This window comes from Monopterus albus, unplaced genomic scaffold (assembly GCF_001952655.1).
Source record: "Monopterus albus unplaced genomic scaffold, M_albus_1.0 scaffold192.1, whole genome shotgun sequence".
NCBI lineage: Eukaryota > Metazoa > Chordata > Actinopteri > Synbranchiformes > Synbranchidae > Monopterus > Monopterus albus.
The window spans coordinates 586,716-607,167 of record NW_018128072.1 but is presented as its reverse complement, the minus strand read 5'-3'; the positions used below and the strand labels follow the sequence as shown (position 1 = coordinate 607,167).

The window sequence follows — 20,452 nt, the reverse complement described above, 5'->3', positions numbered from 1 at the left end:
TGGCTGCATATTTCTACTTACTATTAAAACACAGGCTAGGTGAGGAGGTTTCGAAATGATGGTGCCTCTGGGAGTGTCAATGGATTGCTTGCAATGAGGCTGCTGCTTTCCAGTTTCACTCAGCAGAGATGGGACACTGGGAATTTGTCTCGCTTCCTTGGGTGTGTGTATTCAAGAAAGGACACGAGAACAATTCCTGTTAGAACAAGAACAGAACAACTGTGCACTCCCTCCCATGTATTAGTAATTAACTCCTCTCTTGACACTTAAGTGAAATCCAAAATAACACAATGCTTCACATAATGTGAGGGTGCAGAAAAACAGATTACAGACAGAGTGATGACAGCTGTGCACAATATTAGATGCCATCCACTGCTGTGCAGCTGATTTTAACAGTAATGACTAAAGACAGCTGTCACACATAGAATGACTGGCAAGTTGTGGTGATGCTGTGTTGCAACCCTTTTTGTCAATTTTCAAGGACTGTGATTCTTGATTTTTGCTGTGGATTTTTTTAATGATCATGTGATGATTAAACAGGATGACATTGCACAGTGACACTCCAGGGATAAAGCCTAAAGGCATCCACAGGCGCAGAGGTATGAGGGAGAGTCCAAATGAAAAACATACGCTCCAACTGCATGACTAAGACACCAAGAGCCTGGTTTGGAGGGGGAGGATGGGGGTAAGAAGGGGGCTGTCAGGGAATGCGGGGATCAGGGGGAGGGGACCGGGTCAGTCAATAGTGAAGTAAAACGTGACAGTGGGAGGGGCTGAGACTTAAAGAGCAGGCAAGCCACCCAGCATAGCAGTTTCACTTTGAGCAAAGCCTGTGCCTGGGTGAGGATACAGAGAGTGGCCAGAGCAAAAGGGACAGAGAAGAAAAGGCCAGTGTTTCTCCCGCATTATCCATTAACCAGTTTCGAGGAATAAGGGAGTGATTCAAATTAGGCTGTTCAGGACGATTCTAGGTCAGTAGCGAAAGGGAGAAAGAGAAGAGAAAAGCACATTGTCACTAGAGAAAAACAAACAAAAGCTTTGACAGGGAAAGGCTGCAGCCACTCAGGCTTAAGTGGGAAAATCCAAAGTGAGAGAGTAGGATGGCATGAGAGGATAAAACAGGCATTTTTTGGAAAGTACCAAAGGAACTCAGAAGGAAAAAAAGTATAAGGGATGTCAACAGAAGCCTAAGCTGTGAAGGAGTAGACAGAGAGGAAACTTTGCTTTGACAGACTGACACAGAAACCTGTCTGCAGGGTGATTGCCGTCAACAAGAAAAATGGAGAACTGTCCATTCTTAGAAAGATAGAAGAAAGGATGTCACTGCCAGGTGAGAAATATCTGCATGCTAATGCCTCTCACAATTGCTGTTCTTATGGTCTATAGGTAAATAATGAGATATTAGAACTGGTTAATCTTTGAATTCAAACTGATTTGTTATGTCAGTATTGTGTTGTTACAATAGCATTTCAGGTTGCAGTAGTACATTCCTGCAGAATTATCTAATTGACACAGGAAATGATGTAATCTTTCTTAGTACTGTAGGTAAGCAGCTAGACAAGCTAAAACCACAGAACGTTTCCACAATTATCTGAATGTGTTCTACCTCTTTCCTCCTCACTCATGTCTCAAACAGTTTTGCTGTTGCTATCACTCTTGACTGTCCAATGCAGTGGATGTGGCTTTGACTTGGAAAGTGTGAGAAACATTAGAGCAACTATCGACTCTAATACGATTGGATTTGTAAGTTAAAAACATTTGATTTGAGTTTAGGTGCTCATTTTGGTGTTTCAGCATCCTCTCTGTAGGAATGATATTTTCTGTTTTGCCTATCAAATATTTTTACTGTCCTTTAAACCTCTATTTACTATTCAGTTATTTGGTGTGACAAGGTGGCCAGAGGTAATGAAATTAAAAAATGAGTACATTATCATCAGATAACCTGCAAAGTTATCAGATGACAAAGACTGTCACAACTGATAAGTCAGTTTTTTTTTTTACTTGTCAAACATTACTAAAGTTCAGCATAGTAATAATTACATTATAAATATTAATCTTTGGGTTTATTATCATCTTTGTCCCTTTTCTCTCTTCCAGCGGACGGTGTTCCCTAAAGATTACTCTGTAGTACACCACTACACAAATAGCATGCTTTGTGACAGTCCGGTGAGTTGCTTATCAGGTAAAAATGGGAAATGAGATTTGAATTTAGGTAATGGGTTATATATCTTAAGGTCTTTCAGGTTTTATCAATATCGGCTTTCTCCTGAAAAAACATTTGTGCCAATTTAACAGGACAAATCTTAGCTTTTAGCTTTAACAGGCCTTGTAAATTCTTGGGTTCAGCAAAAATCTCTTGTACAATTTAGACCCAGGTCTAGCTGGTAATTTAGCAAATGATGTAGTTTTCATGGTGATTAGCCACGTTTTGCTGCGAAGCCCAACTTGGGTGATCTTGTGTTGTGTTCTACCTCTCCCCGCAGTGTTGTGTGTTCCCTGCTGCAATTGTCCTCTTGGATTCCTGGAATGTGCTTCTCATAAACCTCTGGGATGAACACTTACATTACTCTTTAATCCAGGATATAAGGCAGACACTGGCTAAAATTATTAATAAGAACAGAAACACACTGGTAGGAAACACTTTCAAATACACTGTACTATAATATCTTATTATATGTGTTGCTATACTCTATTAAAGAAAGTTGAAGTTTAAAAGAAATCACTTAAATGCAAAAAAAGGCCAAAAGGCTAGTGGTTATTTGACATAGCTGTTTACTGCTAATGTAAGTGTCTGAATTTTTGTTTCAAATATGGATGTATCTGAAGTACATTCATTTGTGCTCTTGAAGATTATGTCACCGTGTTTCAGAGCCCCTTGTTTACTTTGCAAATCTTTATTTGTTCATGCTTCGTTGGCACAGAGATTCCAGGAGGAGACAGACTTGGCCCAGTTCTGCACAGTAACTTCCTCTCCAGAAGAACTCCTCAATCTAACATCAAAACTTTTCACTCAATGGATCAGATTCGGGTGCGAACCTTCGATTGAAACTTGCATCCCGTCCACTTTGCCGCCCTCTACTGAAAGGAAGGACTGCGGTCCATCAAGGGCCAGACTCTTGACCACCCGAGCTATCAGAAGCACGGAGGACGGACAGCCTGACATGATGATAGACATTACACAGCTTCAGTCCAGTGGCGGTCCTCTATCCCTATCATGTGCCACATCTGTCTGGAGCCCCTTGCTATTTGGACTCTACTGGTGGCTGCTGCCGTAGTTACTAAAAAGGATCTTTTTGATGATGAAGCACAACAGAATGCAAGATATTTTCCTGGCACTGAAAGATTGTTTCTTATATTTGTGTCTTTGTGTTTAAGATAGTAAGCTTTGTTAATATGAAGTAAGATGCACAGGTTGCATTTAATGTCCAAAGTTAATGCAAATAGCTCAGTTCACTGTCCACAAGAGCTCTGTAACAACTGATATCACAGATATATAACGTATAGCCATTCTCCCTAGAGCAGGGCCACAAACTCCAGCTAGCTATGCGCTCTATGCTAACAAGAGTTAAATGCTGAGCAGCCCACTGCACATAAGCCTCATCTATTGATGTGGACATCATCACTGTTTACAATGAATGTTATGTAAATGTAAGATATTATAGTCTGTGGGTGTTTAATTTTTATATATAAATGTAAATTAAAGACATTTAGGTACATGCATTATTAGTTTTGGTTTAACTTACCAGGATATAAAATCCCAAAGGTTGTAAGCAAAATATATTTATTATGGTGTTTCCTGTTTGTCAGTATTGATAAAAAGCATTTACTCAAGTTCTGTACTTAATTACAGTTTGAGGTACTGGTTTTTACTTCTATTCAACTCCTGTTCTGAGTGAATTATTGTCATTTTTACTCCACTACATTTTTTGACATTTCTAATTACTGGTTACATGTCCAATCCAGATTTTTCATGTAAGACATATTATTATTATTCTATAAAATATGATGCATAGTTAGAAAACTACCTAAAAATGTATTAGCCTACAGTAAAGCTTAAAATCAGCTCCAACAGTGAAATGCTTACACACTGTTGCATCAACGGTGCTTATCTAATAATATAAGTAGTATATGGAGTAACCGTTATAGAGAACAAATTTCAGCATTGAATACTTTTACTACTTAAGGTACATTTAACTAGCAATACTTACAATACTTTACTTTTGTATAACTTTTGAATGAAGGGCTTTTACTTGTAAGAGTATTTTAGTGTGGTTTGTTATTTTTGCTTCAGTAAAATATTCAAGTATGCTCTCCAGTACCGTTCATCAGCAATAATACTAGTTATTCACATATTTTGTAGACTTTACTATATTTTGTTTATGACCTAGCATTCCATCTGTCCACATTCACAAAAACTCAACAACATACTGTCAGCTCTATGTAAAAATCCTTTGCAAATGTTTTGTAACCCTTAAAAAAATAAGAGAGGAATGGCAGAGGAATGTGCTTTGTATGGGAGTTGAGCCTCTCCTGTTCTACCTCCTGTCAGGAGCCTAGTAAGTAATTAATGTGGACTTGGTGCTTGCACTTGCCCCTGCTTGCACACACAATGTGCGCGGGTGTCTACCTTGTGATCTTCTTTGTGGTTTCACAATGTTAAAACATAGCATTACAGTATGTTGCACTGGCCACAGTGGAAACAGATGTTTGGCTTGCATCTCAAGTTGTCACTGACTTTTTTCCATTGCATTTATGTCATTATTTAGAAGGACTGGATAAACATTATACAGCATGAATTGAATTACAAGAAAAGAGGTTATCATACAAGAAGACAAAAGTTTGGACAAATTAGGAAGAAAGTGAAGCTGAATTGCTCAGGAGTTACTCTTGAGCAAGTGTTACTGTGGATAGCCTGTTTTGTGAGTAAAGCCCATTTCCTAGCTACCTATTACCGGAAAATATCTAAACAGTAGCTGTGAGGCTGCTGCCAAAAACCTAGATTCCCATCAGTGGTACAGGGGATGCATGCCCCCAGTGTCAGGACCAGGCTGTGCTCATGCAGGTGTCACAGTTCCTTGAAATCAATGTAATAACCACGACTCACTTGTGTGGGAGATCCTGTCCTGGGTCAGTACATGAACCCCGAATGTGGAAATGATTCATCTGACTTCTCAAACAAATGTCTGGTCTCCAGGGGAGGGGGAGAGAACATCCATTTAAATCACCTCATATCAAAATGGATATTTCATTATAGAGGTTTCCTGGCAGCAGGGAGCAAGCGCCAAAGAGGCCAGCTGAATTCCCGTAAACGTGGGGAGTGACCAGGCGGTGACAGGGAGGGAGAGGGGGGGAGGGCACATGGGAGGGGTGACAGTTCGGGGTGTTTTATTAACCACGTGGCCTCTCCACTTACCGGAAGTAAGCAAACTACCTCTGCCAAGATGTCTGCCTCCGAAGAAGACACGTTTGCTGTGGAAGGAAGCGAGGAGGAGGAAGATATGGACGAAACTGGCAGCGCCGATGAAGGGGACGAAATGGAGGGCGAAGGAGAAGGGGAAAAGAAAGTGTATGTCCCCGGGATCGAACCCCTTCAGCCCGGAGAGGAGCTGGAGATGGATCGGTCAGCGTACCACATGTACCACGAGTGTCAAACAGGCAGGTTTAACCTGGATTTAGTAGGTGTACCGCTGAAAGTAGTAATGCTGTGGGCTGACGTCAGCTTTGTGATTTTGTTGTTAATGTTCAGGTGCTCCATGTTTGAGCTTTGACATCCTGAGAGATGGAGATGGCGAAGGCAGGGAGCAGTTCCCTCTGTCTATGCTGCTCTGCGCTGGCACACAGGCGGATACAGCTCTGAGCAACAGGTCGGTGCACACCTCCGGACAAGCTTCAACACGTGTTAGAGATAATTACTGTTATTAGCTGACATTAGTTAAATATGGACCAAAACACTACTGATACCCTAATTACAGCGTCATTGATGGACTATGTTAAGCACATTTACTCAGGTACTGCAGTACAAGTTTGAGGTACTTATACTTTGAGTCTCTTATTTTCATGCCACTTTCACCTTATCCATTTCACACTGAAACATTCTTTTTCACGCCTTTACATCTGTTTTAGCTACATTGCAAATGTACATTTGCATGCAAAACCACAAACAGCTTACACTACAATATAGACTAATAAAGTTGAAACAAATAGTCAATCAATCATAGTCCACAGGACATTGTAGAACATTTACAATAATGGTTGCTAATAAAAAAAAATAATAATACTTTTGATCAAACCTCCTTACAGTGTGCCAAACAGTTGCCACTGGCAATGCATATTACTGAAGTACTATTCATCAAAGCCTTTTTATTGCAAAGCAGTGGGTGCCAAACTATGCGAATCAATCAACAGATTGTTTGTTTTGGAAGTGTGGAGGTATGATTCACAACACAGCACCCTTTTTTTTTTTTCCTGCGTAGTTTCAGCTTTGTTTTGACATTATCTACAGCATGGAAAGATGTGGGAGTTTCTCTTTCGATGGAAACTTAAAGGGTTAGTTCATGGTGACATTTAAAATACAGTGCCTTGCGAAAATATTCGGCCTCCTTGAACTTTGCGACCTTTTGCCACATTTCAGGCTTCAAACATAAAGATATAAAACTGTAATTTTTTGTGAAGAATCAACAACAAGTGGGACACAATCATGAAGTAGAACGAAATTTATTGGATATTTCAAACTTTTCTAACAAATAAAAAACTGAAAAATTGGCCGTGCAAAATTATTCAGCCCCCTTAAGTTAATACTTTGTAGCGCCACCTTTTGCTGCGATTACAGCTGTAAGTCGCTTGGGGTATGTCTCTATCAGTTTTGCACATCAAGAGACTGAAATTTTTGCCCATTCCGCCTTGCAAAACAGCTCGAGCTCAGTGAGATTGGATGGAGAGCGTTTGTGAACAGCAGTTTTCAGTTCTTCCCACAGATTCTCGATTGGATTCAGGTCTGGACTTTGACATAGCCATTCTAACACCTGGATATGTTTATTTGTGAACCATTCCAATGTAGATTTTGCTTTATGTTTTGGATCATTGTCTTGTTGGAAGACAAATCTCCATCCCAGTCTCAGGTCTTTTGCAGACACCATCAGGTTTCCTTCCAGAATGGTCCTGTATTTGGCTCCATCCATCTTCCCATCAATTTTAACCATCTTCCCTGTCCCAGCTGAAGAAAAGCAGGCCCAAACCACGATGCTGCCACCACCATGTTTGACAGTGGGGATGGTGTGTTCAGGGTGATGAGCTGTGTTGCTTTTACGCCAAACATAACGTTTTGCATTGTTGCCAAAAAGTTCGATTTTGGTTTCATCTGACCAGAGCACCTTCTTCCACATGTTTGGTGTGTCTCCCAGGTGGCTTGTGGCAAACTTTAAACGACACTTTTTATGGATATCTTTAAGAAATGGCTTTCTTCTTGCCACTCTTCCATAAAGGCCAGATTTGTGCAGTATACGACTGATTGTTGTCCTATGGACAGAGTCTCCCACCTCAGCTGTAGATCTCTGCAGTTCATCCAGAGTGATCATGGGCCTCTTGGCTGCATCTCTGATCAGTCTTCTCCTTGTATGAGCTGAAAGTTTAGAGGGACGGCCAGGTCTTGGTAGATTTGCAGTGGTCTGATACTCCTTCCATTTCAATATTATCGCTTGCACAGTGCTCCTTGGGATGTTTAAAGCTTGGGAAATCTTTTTGTATCCAAATCCGGCTTTAAACTTCTCCACAACAGTATCTCGGACCTGCCTGGTGTGTTCCTTGTTCTTCATGATGCTCTCTGCGCTTTAAACAGACCAAACTGAAAAATTGGGCGTGCAAAATTATTCAGCCCCTTTACTTTCAGTGCAGCAAACTCTCTCCAGAAGTTCAGTGAGGATCTCTGAATGATCCAATGTTGACCTAAATGACTAATAAATACAAATAAACATATCCAGGTGTTAGAATGGCCAAGTCAAAGTCCAGACCTGAATCCAATCGAGAATCTGTGGAAAGAACTGACAACTGCTGTTCACAAACGCTCTCCATCCAACCTCACTGAGCTCGAGCTGTTTTGCAAGGAGGCATGGGCAAAAATTTCAGTCTCTCGATGTGCAAAACTGATAGAGACATACCCCAAGTGACTTACAGCTGTAATCGCAGCAAAAGGTGGCGCTACAACGTATTAACTTAAGGGGGTTGAATAATTTTGCACGCCCAATTTTTCAGTTTTTTTATTTGTTAAAAAAGTTTGAAATATCCAATAAATTTCGTTCCACTTCATGATTGTGTCCCACTTGTTGTTGATTCTTCACAAAAAATTACAGTTTTATATCTTTATGTTTGAAGCCTGAAATGTGGCAAAAGGTCGCAAAGTTCAAGGGGGCCGAATACTTTCGCAAGGCACTGTATGTATAGATAATTTTTTGTTTCATACTGAAACTCAGCACTTGAATACAGATAACAGGTATCATTAGAGTCTTATTTCTTAAATAACCTTCTAGCTTCTGAATATTCTGAGTTAAAAGGTTACATGCTGTACAGTATACGCCACTGAAATAACAGTATGTCAGGTAATTTATCAACTACATCTTCAATGCATCCTTCTATTTTCTTGCAGACTTCTTGTTATGCGCATGCACAACCTTCATGGAACGGAGAAAGAAAAAGATGAGGAAGAAAGCAGTGATGAAGATGAGGAGGATGAAGATAAGAAGCCACAGATGGAACTGGCTATGACGCCTCACTATGGAGGGATTAACAGAGTCAGAGTATGTTGACTTGTATAAATGAATCAGGTCTTCAGTACTAGACCTTATATTGCTGTTTCTCAGTACCTGATTTTGTGTCTTCGCTTCCAGGTGACCCAGAGAGGAGAGCAGTCATTGGCTGCCGTATGGTCAGAGAAGGGACAGGTAGAAATATTTGATCTCCGACCTCAGCTGGAGGCCGTCCACAGTTCTGCTGCTATGGCAGCTTTCATCAAACAGCAGAAGGAAGCCACAGCTCTCTTCAGCTTCTCAGGGCATATGACTGAAGGCTTTGCAGTTGATTGGTCATCTACAGTACCTGGTAAGTGAGTCTTGTACCTGCAAGAAAAAAAACTACTCGTATACTTTCTGGCCATGTTATCATTTGGAATTAAGCGAATTGACTTTGTAGTGTCTGAGTAACATAAGAACAGCACCCACAATATAGTAGTGCTGTGTTTCTCCCTCTGTCACCTGAGTATCAGAGGTTTCTGTCTAAACCTTTTAAATTCCAGAATTACAGAGTTAATTTTACAACGTCCATGTTTTCTTGTTGTTTTCCAGCAAAATAGCTTATAAATAAAATTATTTGTGGCAGACAACTGTCAAATATTAGATGTACAAACATCACTAAACCTCTCCATCCAGAGCCACGTTAAATCACTTCTTGACCCACAGCCCAACTTTCTACCATATTTCACTGAAACATGGGTTATTTTGCTGAATATTCTACAGAAAATGTAACCTCCTTAGAGGAAAAAACACCATAGTGGTCATCAGTAATGTAATGTGCATGCTTATGCTTTATGTTGGTGTAGCTAAAATGTGCACAACCTCAAACAATAAAACTGAGCTTTCTAATTCTGATCAGAAATGTGTAATAGCGTAGCTGTGTGTCTATCAGCCAAAGTGTCAAGTGTTGTGCTGGTGTTTTATTAACAGGTCGTCTCGTCAGTGGAGACTGCAAAAAGAACATCCATGTGTGGGAGCCACGGGAGGGAGGGACTGCATGGCAGATTGACCAGCGACCTTTCAGCTCCCATAGCAAGTCTGTGGAGGACCTGCAGTGGTCGCCTACTGAAGCTACAGTATGTTTGTAGTGGTCAGCATTGTCACAAGATCTACCTTGGTTCAAACCCTGTAGGGCTGAGTGAAACCTTGTGCTGGTCTCAGATCCTAAACAGAAAAAAACATCTCAAATGCAGACACTGAGATTCTCCACAGGGGTTAATAATGTCAAACTGAGCTCACCAGGTCAGCATTGCTTTACAGGTGCTTGTACAGAAGAACAAGGTGTGCTGATGGGAGTGGTCTAAGTAGAATACAGTGTTGTTACTAACAAATATGTTATCTATGTGGTGGTGTTGAGAAGTCATCAGACTAGTTCTTGGTATATGGATGTTCATGCTATTGTCTGACAATGGTTGATACCCAAAGGCTAAAAAAACAAAACAAAAAGTATTTTGCCAGACGATGCAAATGTCCCTGTCTGGAAAGACCAGTTAAAACCTATTTGTTTTGTAAAAATTTAATCCCAGGCTCAAATCTCAGAATCTCTCTTTTGCCCCAGGTTTTTGCATCTTGTTCAGTGGATCAGTCTGTTCGCATCTGGGACATCCGTGCACCACCCAATTCAATGCTGTCAGCCAATGAAGCCCACTCATCAGATGTCAACGTGATCAGCTGGAACAGGACTGAACCATTCTTGCTGTCAGGAGGGGATGATGGGATTCTGAAAGTATGGGACCTGCGACAGTTTAAGGTAAAAACTACAGTTTATCTGAAATCACAGTCAAAAGTTTGGACCCATTTTCCCACTGAATTGAATGGGAATTTGTGTCCTGTCTTTGGACTGGTACTTGAATCACTCATCACATGCAAGGTAATTCAGCTGACAGTTATACAGCTGTTGAGTTATTACTTGTTAGATGACACAGAGTGAAGATCTTACTGTTTGATCAGTATGTGTCGTCCCAATAAAATAACGCACCATTACATGGGAGATTGTGTTAAGGGCTCGTACTATTACACCATCAGATAATCTCACACCTTCGCAATTTGGCAACCTAACTAAAGGTATTGTTTACATCTTCTGCCTGTCACACAATAGTGTATCATTGTTACAGTTGTTACCACCCTCCTAATCCATTTTTAATTATTTGCCTTTAAGGGAACAGTTAAGACATTTTGGGAATGCCAAGAAGTAGGAATAATTGCCACATTATGCTTTCACCTAGAGCCTGGCAGTTTATTGCTGCAGCTTGTGAAAATGAAAGCAGAAAAAAGATGGATGTATAAGTCATCGTCTTTTTAGGGCAGATACCTGTTGTGGCCTAATATTGCGTGTGCTGAACAGCTGTCACACCTCACTATTCTTGTTTAACCTGTACCTGCAGACTGGGCGGCCTGTGGCCAGTTTCAAGCAGCACAGCGCTCCCATCACGTCCGTGGAATGGAACCCCATTGACTCGAGTGTGTTCGCCGCGTCGGGAGCAGATGACATCGTCAGCCAGTGGGATCTGTCGGTGGAGTCAAGTGACGTGGGTGCCAGGATGGAGGGGGTGAAGGACCTACCCCCTCAACTACTATTCCTGCACCAGGGTCAGACAGACATTAAGGAGGTCCACTGGCATCCTCAGATGCCTGGTGTAGTGATATCCACAGCTCTGTCAGGATTCAATGTGTTCAGGACAATATCTGTGTAGTGTGTGCATGTGGGTGGTGGTGTGTTTGAGAATGAGTGGCCCACATATGTGTATTGAGCAGTAAATTAATATGCTTCATTGTTAAGAAGCTTGTAATATTGTACATAACATAGCTGTGGGGGTAATAATTCTTTTTTTTGGCATATACTGGCCAACATAAGCATCATATATAGTCTTTGCTATTGTAGCTTGTGTGTTCTACAGATGTATTAGGTAGGCATTCCCTATTGCATGTTTATAAGTAAAGTGTTTTAAAACCATAGTTCTGTTGTCTTTACTCAAAGTAATGGTTTTGAAGATAGAGGGTAGTCAGTTCTATTTGCACTAGTTTACTTACAATAAAGGAAAGTGCAGAATTTCTTTTATTCCAAGAAAAGACTATGCATAAAATTCTGATACTCTTATCTAAAAGTCACAATAGTTTTCTCAACAGGAAGTAGTAAATTCTGATTTCAGACAATGAAAGAATAAGACTGGTCATTTTCTATATTAATAGTATTTTCAGTCATCTCTATAGAGACTAAAACTGATAATGATTTACCTTTACACATGGTTAATGTCTGTCAGCTGTCAGGTCTAGACGAGCTTGTTTGTTTATATTTTAGGTCCCTAGTGTAAATATGTTAATATATTGCACTTTATATTTAATAGGGATTGATTTTGAACACATCCAGGTCTTGAGATTTTCAAATTCACTTGATATTTTATACTTCTTTTTGCTCCAGTTTTCATTTTTATAGAAAAGAGTTGCAGGCCAAGGCTGGTGGGGTTTTTTTTGTTGTTGTTGTTGTTTTAAATCCCAGTAACAGTTTTATTGTGTTCACTGTAATTCTTATTAAACCATAGGATCATGTGTTTAAACCAGCATTTTGAACAGATGAACGGCAGCTCCCTTTTACAGCATTACAAAATACAACATTTTTTCAAAAACAAGATTATACAAATAAAAAGCATACGCAGATGGTCCTGATTTACAATTTGACCTTTAAATTCAATGATTGTCTGAGCATTTTAGTATCAGTCCAGCCCCGAGAGAATTAGGTAGGTATGCAAACTTGCAAAATAACATCACTTAGAGAACAGATCTGGACCAAAGAAACTCTGATTTGCAATGCGACAAATCCACACAAGACAATTAGAGACACTTCACTTTCTGACATTGGCTCTGGCGAGCCTTTGTTTGTAAAGCTTTTCATTGCATTACATATAAAGAAAAGACACGGAGGCTGTGGTAAATATGCTATAAGAACTTTTAAGACTGATATAGCATATGGTATAATAATGTAAGCACAAGGCCCTTTAAGGCATTAAAACATGAAGCTCAGTGAAGAACACCTGTTGTGTGTGCTTTTGATGGCAAATACATAGAAAAATTAAAAGAGTCAAGCATCATTCATTTAGCCTGACTCAAACTTTCACTGAGCAGTTTCATAGCAAAGCTTCCAGGTGAATGAAATTAATGAAAGTGCTACTAACCTTTCACTGTAATAACCTCTATGACATTTAGCTTCTTCTGATCAAAATCTCTAGTAAATCTGTTACCCTGTAGAAACAACACAAGATGTCTTTTCCAGTTGAGCAACATCATCTTAACAGTTTACCTCTAATTCAGTCTTAAGAAATCCAGTTTGCATTCACATATATTCTGTTCTCCCATCCAAATGATACTGTAATGAGGAGTTTAGTAAAATACAGTATACTTTATTTACTCAACAGCAAAGATACTATATGTTTTCAGGGGAAACCGTACCTATCTCTATCCCCTATAGACCAATTTCATCATCAAACTCATCTTCAAATGTGTAGCCCCGTCCTTGCTCCTCCTCCTCCTCCTCCTCCTCCTCTGAATCAGTCTCTGAATGGCAGCTGTCGACCCTCCTCCTGTCCAGCGGGGTGGCGCCGTCATACTCTGAGCTATGTGATGATGAAGCAGAACTAGGTGGCAAATCTACTTTGTTATTGGTGAACTCTGTCTCACCTCCACCTGCTTGGCTCTGGCCCCTCTCACTCTCACCCCTCACTGGACTGCAACACACCTGCTGATTCTCATGCTGGAGGACGAAGCCTTGATCCTCTTCCTCTTCAGATGCCTGGCGAATGATCTCCTCTCGTTTGTCACTGAATCTCACTTTTGGTTTTAACCCTTTTGGCTTGATCCCGTTCCCATCTGGTATCCTGCTGTCTCCCACCTGGTTTCCATCCAACCCAACCAAGTCCTTCCCATTCAGTTCGTTCTGCATGCTCACAGACATCTCCACGGACCCATTTCTCTGCTTTGTTTCCACTGAGGATTTGTCACTTTTGATAATGAACATGTCTTCCTCACTGGAGTCAAGCCCCAGTCCATCCATCACCCCTAATACATCTCCAAGCATAGATGGACCCAGATCCAGGTCCAGGTCCAGGGTGAATGATGACACTGACTCAGAGTGCCGAAGCTCAGTGTTCTGAGGGCTTCCCGGAACATCAGTATTAAGTTCACTGTGGTTGATTACCACCTCAGCATCAGCAACTGGCATGACCCCTGGAGTCCCCAGTTCTGGGCTAGCTGGACTTGGGCCAAGAGTGGACAGGAAGGAGGTGTCCCCAAAGACATCACCTCCCCTCCCAATGTGCATGGTGTGGCGAAAGTCACCTAATGGGGCTGAGATCATGGTAGGGTCCAAGCGAGAGGACCGGGATGATTTGTGAAGGGGCATGACTGTGAACAAAGTTGAAGGAGGGAAGAAAAGGGCAAAATGTGGGGGTGAATTATCATTGTTTTTCAGACAGCAAGGACTCAACGAAGGAAGTTAAACTCTGAGCATACAAGATATATAAAAATGTGCTGAAACCAAAATGAGACAGGAGTCAAGCCTCCTGATAAAACAAGGCAGCATAAAAACTCCATGTTGTGCATTAATGTGGGAAACCAATGAGTATTTTGGCATTGGTGCAGCTGTGAAGGCCGTGCTGAGACTTGTACTTAAAGAACAGTCATGCAATACTTGCACATACTTTTCTCTACCCTAGGGTGCATGTGGACAAAAACAAGACTGTAACTTTGTATACAAAGTTAAAAACAGAATCTAAGGCCTTATCATTGAACCTGTGTTGTGCCTAAAATTTAAATATCAACATGACCAAACAATCTCTGTTGAAGCCAAGAAAAAGCATTTTAATTAATAGTTAATACAATACCAGACTTTCCCTCTAGATCAATAAAGTATCTATCAATCAATCAAAAGGTAGCAACCAATATTACCCCATATAGGATACTTAATAATGTATCACAGACTGGGTCACCTTAATAATGACATACATTACAAACCTATATACATATATATAGGCTACATTTGAGAAATGTGTGTCACTGTTTGCACATGTGTATGTGTGCGGCTAGTCTTGGGATGGGAGGGGGCTAGTGGGCCTATCCTCGACTTTCCAGTGGAAATTCAGCTGTATAGGCTATTATATTACATTAATATATCATTTATGACTTATAGCCTACGAAAAGCACGTATTGAGAAAGCAGTGATAGGAACGTTTGGATTAGTGTAAAGGTCAGCTGGTCAGTTAAACTTGAGTGCGCGTAACCAAAACATTCAAAGTATGGAAAACTTACTTTAAGGCGTATGTTCTGGTCTTTGCTTGCAGCTCCTTCCCCTGTATCCAAGTTTTTCATCGGTCTTTTTGCCTTCGCTTCCCTCAGGACGTTTACCTCGCTCTTTTTCTTGTCGTCGTTCGTCTGTGAATTTTCTGTTCTTTTTTCCAAAGGGATGGGCACGGGGCGAGGAAGTGACGCGACAGTTATTGGTGAGAGCTGGATGAAAGTGCTGTCGTCTTCACCAAACGGTGTTAAATAATAATAAATAATAAATAAACGAGCGTAACAGTCAGCTTTCCACTGACTGCAGCTTTTTAAGGTTATGTTTCCTAATTGTGAGACGGAGTGTGCTAATTTAGATTGGGTTTAAATTGTAACTGTGATATCAACTTAAATTTGATGTTATTATGGGGAAATTGTCAGGATTTAGAAAGAATGAGACCATGAGTTAAAGTCCTGTCACTCCTAACAAGTACTTTTCTAAAACATTTTATATAGTTAATTGGGGTTTACAATGTTATTTCTTGGGTTCCCATTCAGTTGAATTTTCTAAGTTCTACCTAAAGTATAAGACATGCTATTTTGCTATTTTCTAAGTTTTGTTATTGTTAGCAAATGTCATTAAAAGACTGACACTAGCACTAACGTCAGTCAAGCTCTTAATACTTTTTGATTTCCCTGTCTGTTGAACTCAGCCCCAAGCCCCTTAGCTCCTTCTGAAGCTATCTTTTAAAAATACACATTATATTTTTATCAAATGTCACAGACTATAAAGCACTATCGTTTTACAATATGAATGTTAAAATGTTGTTTCAAAGCTCCCCCTAAATCTGCCTAAACTCCCTCGAGATTGCCAAAATTCCCAGAATTCCTGTAAGAAAAAAGTAATGAAACCTATGACGTCAATGGTAGCTTGACTGTGTTGAATTCAGCATTAACGGGGTTTAACAGCTGCAGTTAACTGTAGATCTGTTGTCTTTTGTGAAATAAGAAAGTCAGACCTCATGTACTGCGCTACTTTGGTGACAATGGAATATTTTTGTAGGCTGTCATCTGGCATATGATTAACTCATATAGTTAATCCAACATCCATTCATTCAGACAAAATAGTCAGGAGTCCTCATAAAAATATGTTAAAATATACAGCCAACAACAGGAATAGAGTAGATATTTTTTTAGGAGATAATATTATCCCGTTTCCTACCATGAGTTAGAGAAACAGAAGGGTTATCAAACCCAAGGCATTTGAACAATGGTACTGGGTGAGTCAGTGGTTGAGAGCTCTTGTCACAAATGCTCAACATATTTGTACAATTATGTAGCCATCAAGACAACAATGGGAGTAAATTATTCATTCAGAACATACATGATTTCATTCATTGAGAGATGTTGACTGGAAATACAGTTAATACCATATTATTCATTTGAAAGCTTTGCCTGAAAAGCTGAAATTAGCCTGAAATCAAATACTTTTTACATGTAAATTTAAGAGGAAGGACTTGGTTTCTCCATTCAAGATTATAGTATGTCAGACTGAGAACCAATGTATAAATCTATCAATTTCCATGAAAAATAATAAATGAAAGAAAAGAAAAAATGTAGGACTTTTGTTTAATGTGCTAGCCAACTAGTATGACCCCAAGAGGATTATATGCCTAAAAAGACACAGTTTGTTGTTGTGGAACAAAATAGCCTACACATTCCCGAACTGTGCAGCAGTTGCAAACATAGTTTACACTCTCAAGAGACTCACTCCACAGAGACTTCCTAAAGATTTGGGGGGGATCAAGTGTGGGAGAGATTCTCTGACAGGAAATGACCGACTCCCTGTAACACACATACACACACACAGCCACACAAACACCCATCCTGCAGCTGTTTGCTGCATCACAGGAAAGTAAAGAGGAAAGTGTATGCAGGAGTAAAGTCTTGAAAAAAGGTGTGTATGTATAAATAAACATATCTATCTGTCCATCTATCGATCGATAGATGGACAGATAGATATTTTAGTGAGCGGGCCTATAAGTGAAAAGATGACGACCCAGCCGCCCAGATATGGTCAGTAATTTAAAAAGAAATAAAGTGTTGCCAGAGTATGCTGACAAGGCATGAAGAAACAACAATACGGTGATGCTGAGATTAATAGTTACTGAAGATTGATTGATAATAGGCCTATATGGATATTAGTGGCGACAGTGTGTGGCAGTTTTCTTTCTCAACAATTTTATCGAAATGAAGTACACTGAAAAATAGTCCCTGCGTTTGTTCTTTCAGGCATTCCAAACTCGCAGCATTTTTTGACGTTTGATAGGCTAATGGTTTATAGCGATATACGGGTCTTACTAAACCAAAACAATTTGTTTGATGGAATTTATAAGAGGTAGAAGGTGAACGTATCGTTGCTAACGTACATGCGCACCATGGGCGTGAGTTCTGCCTGAGAGGATATACTGTGGACTACAACAACCTAAATCTACAACGGCATGACGTCATTTCGCTGGCCAATTTTACCCAGAGTGGATCATGAAGGAGAGTAGGCTTCCATGCTGTTGTTTCAGCCACAGCACACGCTAACGAGCTCTATATATATTAATGTCAAACCACAAAAACGTCAAATAGTTCCAAACATTAGCAGCAGCAGCAGCAGCATAGGGTTACATTTACTTGGTTCCTATCTTCCACTGTAAGAAGCTGAAATTAATAGCAGTAATTATACTTGTGACATTTTAAGTTAGCGACATGTGTTAAAACACGTTTGACAACCTTTTTGACAGTCTCTTTCAAAATTGGGTCACTTTAATAATTAGGTACCTAGTTAACTAGCTAAATCAGCTGAGCTATATACAACCACAGAGCACAGAATTAGTTTGCAAGGCTGTACAAGTCATTAAAAGTAGTAACTGCTGATATATCCCACTGTTCCCTACAGAAAGCAATGGCTCTTGAGCCACAGTTTGGAAATATTTGCTGCATAAATCACGTGACCTGCTGCCATTTTTGACCTCTCAATGTCGCAACTCTTGTATCTTAAAGGCTCTGACTTTACCTACCTGCCATTTTGTGTCTCCACAGACCGAGCAGATTAAATTGGTAGTTAACGAAGACGGAAGCAAATATGCGAATGTTCACTTTATTTCTGAATATACAGCTTTCAGTAGAGTGTGTTAAAGTTTGACTTGAAGGGATAGTTAAAGTGATTTTCGATCACCTTACTATTTTTCTTGTAATCAGATGGTTGGCCGCATTGCTGGTCTAATCTTGTTTACGTTTTGCTGTAGCACGACAGCTAAAGCTAACCACACTAGCACAGTTTCTCTCTAGCAGCTATCCTAACGTTAGCTCGCGAGCAGTTGTCCTAGCTTTAGCTTTCTAAGCTAACTTAAATCTGTGGCGAAATGGCGGCCAACACGACACAAACAACACCGACGACTAACTGGTAGGCTGCACTTTAGACCTACTGACGACCCACAGAACGTGGTGAAATGAAATTAATCTAATTTGACGTTATATACTTAAGGTTTTATAGTAACGGCTTGCTAAAATCCTGAATAACTCGTAGCAATTCAGATAAGGGTGTTGACGAGAACTAGCTTAGCAGGCCGAACGGAAAGCTAGCCCGTTAGCGATTAAATGTCAAATGTTAACGATAATATTCTCTATAACCCTTAGTCATATTTCTTTATGGTGCATCTAACGTTTATGTTAGTGTTTATGTTAAGTTGATGTTGGCACACTACTACGGTTTAACTTTGATTAATGTTAACCTCTACTTGTTCAACTGAACTAAACTGAACTGAACTGACATGTCCGTACAAGCTTTGCATCTATAGTTTAATGTTAATTTGCTTAACTTCTTGTTTTGTCAACCACGATGACTAGTCGAGATGTAAAATACCGTTAACGTAACTGCTTGGAAGGCAGCAATGAACGCAGTGTGATCGTTTAAACGAACGTTGGGTTTCGTCGTAAATATATATGCTCGTGTGACAAACTTCACTCATTCACGTTATATGTACATTTGATTTTATATCATGTTAAAATGGTCAGTGTCAGGACTGTTCGGTTTGTTTTACATTTGTACTGTTGATCACAGTTGGTTCAGATTTTTCCACACTCATTTTAAAAATACCCTTGAATAATGTTTTTCTGTCAATGGCAGGTCTTATGGTGCTTCTGGGGATGGCCAGGTTCACGAAAACCCAGAATGGGAGAAAGCAAGACAAGCACTAGCATCCATTAATAAGAGTCAGAGCTCTGCTAAGGCTACTCAAGCCAGCCGGACCACAGCAGAGGTGTGCTTTTATTTCCTTGTGTGTGTCTGTCTCTCTACATATATATATATCTGGCATTGAAATCCATCTAAGATAATCCAGACATAACATGAGATCTTTAAAAAAGAAAAAGTATGATCAGCCACATTTGAAGGCTGTGTGCTTATTTACAGCCAATACATTTTGTGAATTTATAAATGTTTGTGCATATGTGCCATTTCAGACTGGTCAGTTTCAATCTGCAGTCACTGAATCTGCTGCTGTTCAGCAGCAGTACTATCCGTGGTACCAGCAAACTCAGCAGCACTATCCTGGATACACGTACCCCTATAATTACTACTATCCCATGGGTCCAGTAAGTACAGAAATGTTTTCATTTTTAACATTGTTACCTTAATCCTTTTTAACACAAATCCAGGCCTTGTACTACATTAACACTGTCAGCTGTATGTGGCTTGTCCATCTATATAGCCCAAAATAACATCTCTTGCTGAATTCAAACTGCTAAAGCTCCTAGAACCTCAAGCAAGCTTTTTCTGCATTTCCAGTATGGAGCTGCATATCCACCAAATCAGTATGGTGTACCTCCAGGTGCTTATCCAGGAACTCCAGCCTCTAATGGACAGGTACATTACAAGAATTTGCTTAGTAAAGCATACTTAAAATTAATAGTTATTCATAGACTGTTAATTACATTAGTACACACTCGGTTGTGTAGAAGAAAAGAACAAGAGAGTCAGCTTCAAATAATGGAATGGCTGCACAGTATCCTGAGTTTCCAGATGAATAGTTCTTATTGATGAAGTTTTGTTATTGACCCCAGAAGCATCAAGTCCCTGGACATGCTCAGTGACCCTGTCAAATTTCTTTATATGAACAAATTTCACAATTGAATATTTGATGAAAGTGATGTTTGGTGTAATGCATAGTGACTTTATTAACCGGAGATGTACCCCTCTCCCCCCCTCTTCTTCTGAGAGCTTGATTTCCCCTTTGTTTTTTTCTTATAGCCTCCTCCAGTGCCTGGAATGGAAGACCAGTCCCCCACATATCCCTCTCAACCACAGCCTCCCCCCCCTCCTGCTCCTCCGCCACCTCAGCGCCCATCCACCTCAGAGAACC

General features: G+C 40.1%; 4 protein-coding genes across 4 annotated transcripts in view; 3 read left to right on the top strand and 1 right to left on the bottom strand.

The window, feature by feature from the left end:
• Positions 1–823: 823 nt before the first annotated feature.
• On the top strand, positions 824–4,648 carry LOC109970216 (uncharacterized). Its single transcript, XM_020617632.1, has 5 exons — positions 824–1,330; positions 1,637–1,743; positions 2,098–2,166; positions 2,484–2,630; positions 2,922–4,648. Exons 1-5 carry the CDS (start codon positions 1,318–1,320, stop codon positions 3,273–3,275), a joined length of 690 nt encoding a protein of 229 aa, XP_020473288.1. The 5' UTR covers positions 824–1,317; the 3' UTR covers positions 3,276–4,648.
• Positions 4,649–5,401: 753 nt separating this feature from the next.
• On the top strand, positions 5,402–11,735 carry grwd1 (glutamate-rich WD repeat containing 1). Its single transcript, XM_020617630.1, has 7 exons — positions 5,402–5,655; positions 5,747–5,864; positions 8,639–8,789; positions 8,880–9,090; positions 9,711–9,856; positions 10,339–10,530; positions 11,165–11,735. Exons 1-7 carry the CDS (start codon positions 5,442–5,444, stop codon positions 11,471–11,473), a joined length of 1,341 nt encoding a protein of 446 aa, XP_020473286.1. The 5' UTR covers positions 5,402–5,441; the 3' UTR covers positions 11,474–11,735.
• A 283-nt stretch (positions 11,736–12,018) lies between these two features.
• Positions 12,019–15,310, bottom strand: cdc42ep5 (CDC42 effector protein (Rho GTPase binding) 5). The gene is made up of 2 exons (XM_020617631.1): positions 15,078–15,310; positions 12,019–14,174 (listed from the first exon to the last, which is right to left on the bottom strand). The coding sequence occupies exon 2, from the start codon at positions 14,170–14,172 to the stop codon at positions 13,237–13,239; it is 936 nt and encodes a 311-aa protein (XP_020473287.1). The 5' UTR covers positions 14,173–14,174; positions 15,078–15,310; the 3' UTR covers positions 12,019–13,236.
• Positions 15,311–18,113: 2,803 nt separating this feature from the next.
• The window catches only part of leng8 (leukocyte receptor cluster (LRC) member 8), a 9,762-nt gene continuing 7,423 nt past the window's right edge, over positions 18,114–20,452 (top strand). Inside the window, exons 1-5 of the mRNA XM_020617586.1 lie at positions 18,114–18,495; positions 19,219–19,351; positions 19,554–19,685; positions 19,879–19,956; positions 20,341–20,451. Coding sequence (XP_020473242.1) covers positions 18,455–18,495; positions 19,219–19,351; positions 19,554–19,685; positions 19,879–19,956; positions 20,341–20,451 — 495 coding nt within the window. The 5' untranslated portion in view covers positions 18,114–18,454. The remainder of the gene's footprint in view (positions 18,496–19,218; positions 19,352–19,553; positions 19,686–19,878; positions 19,957–20,340; position 20,452) is intronic.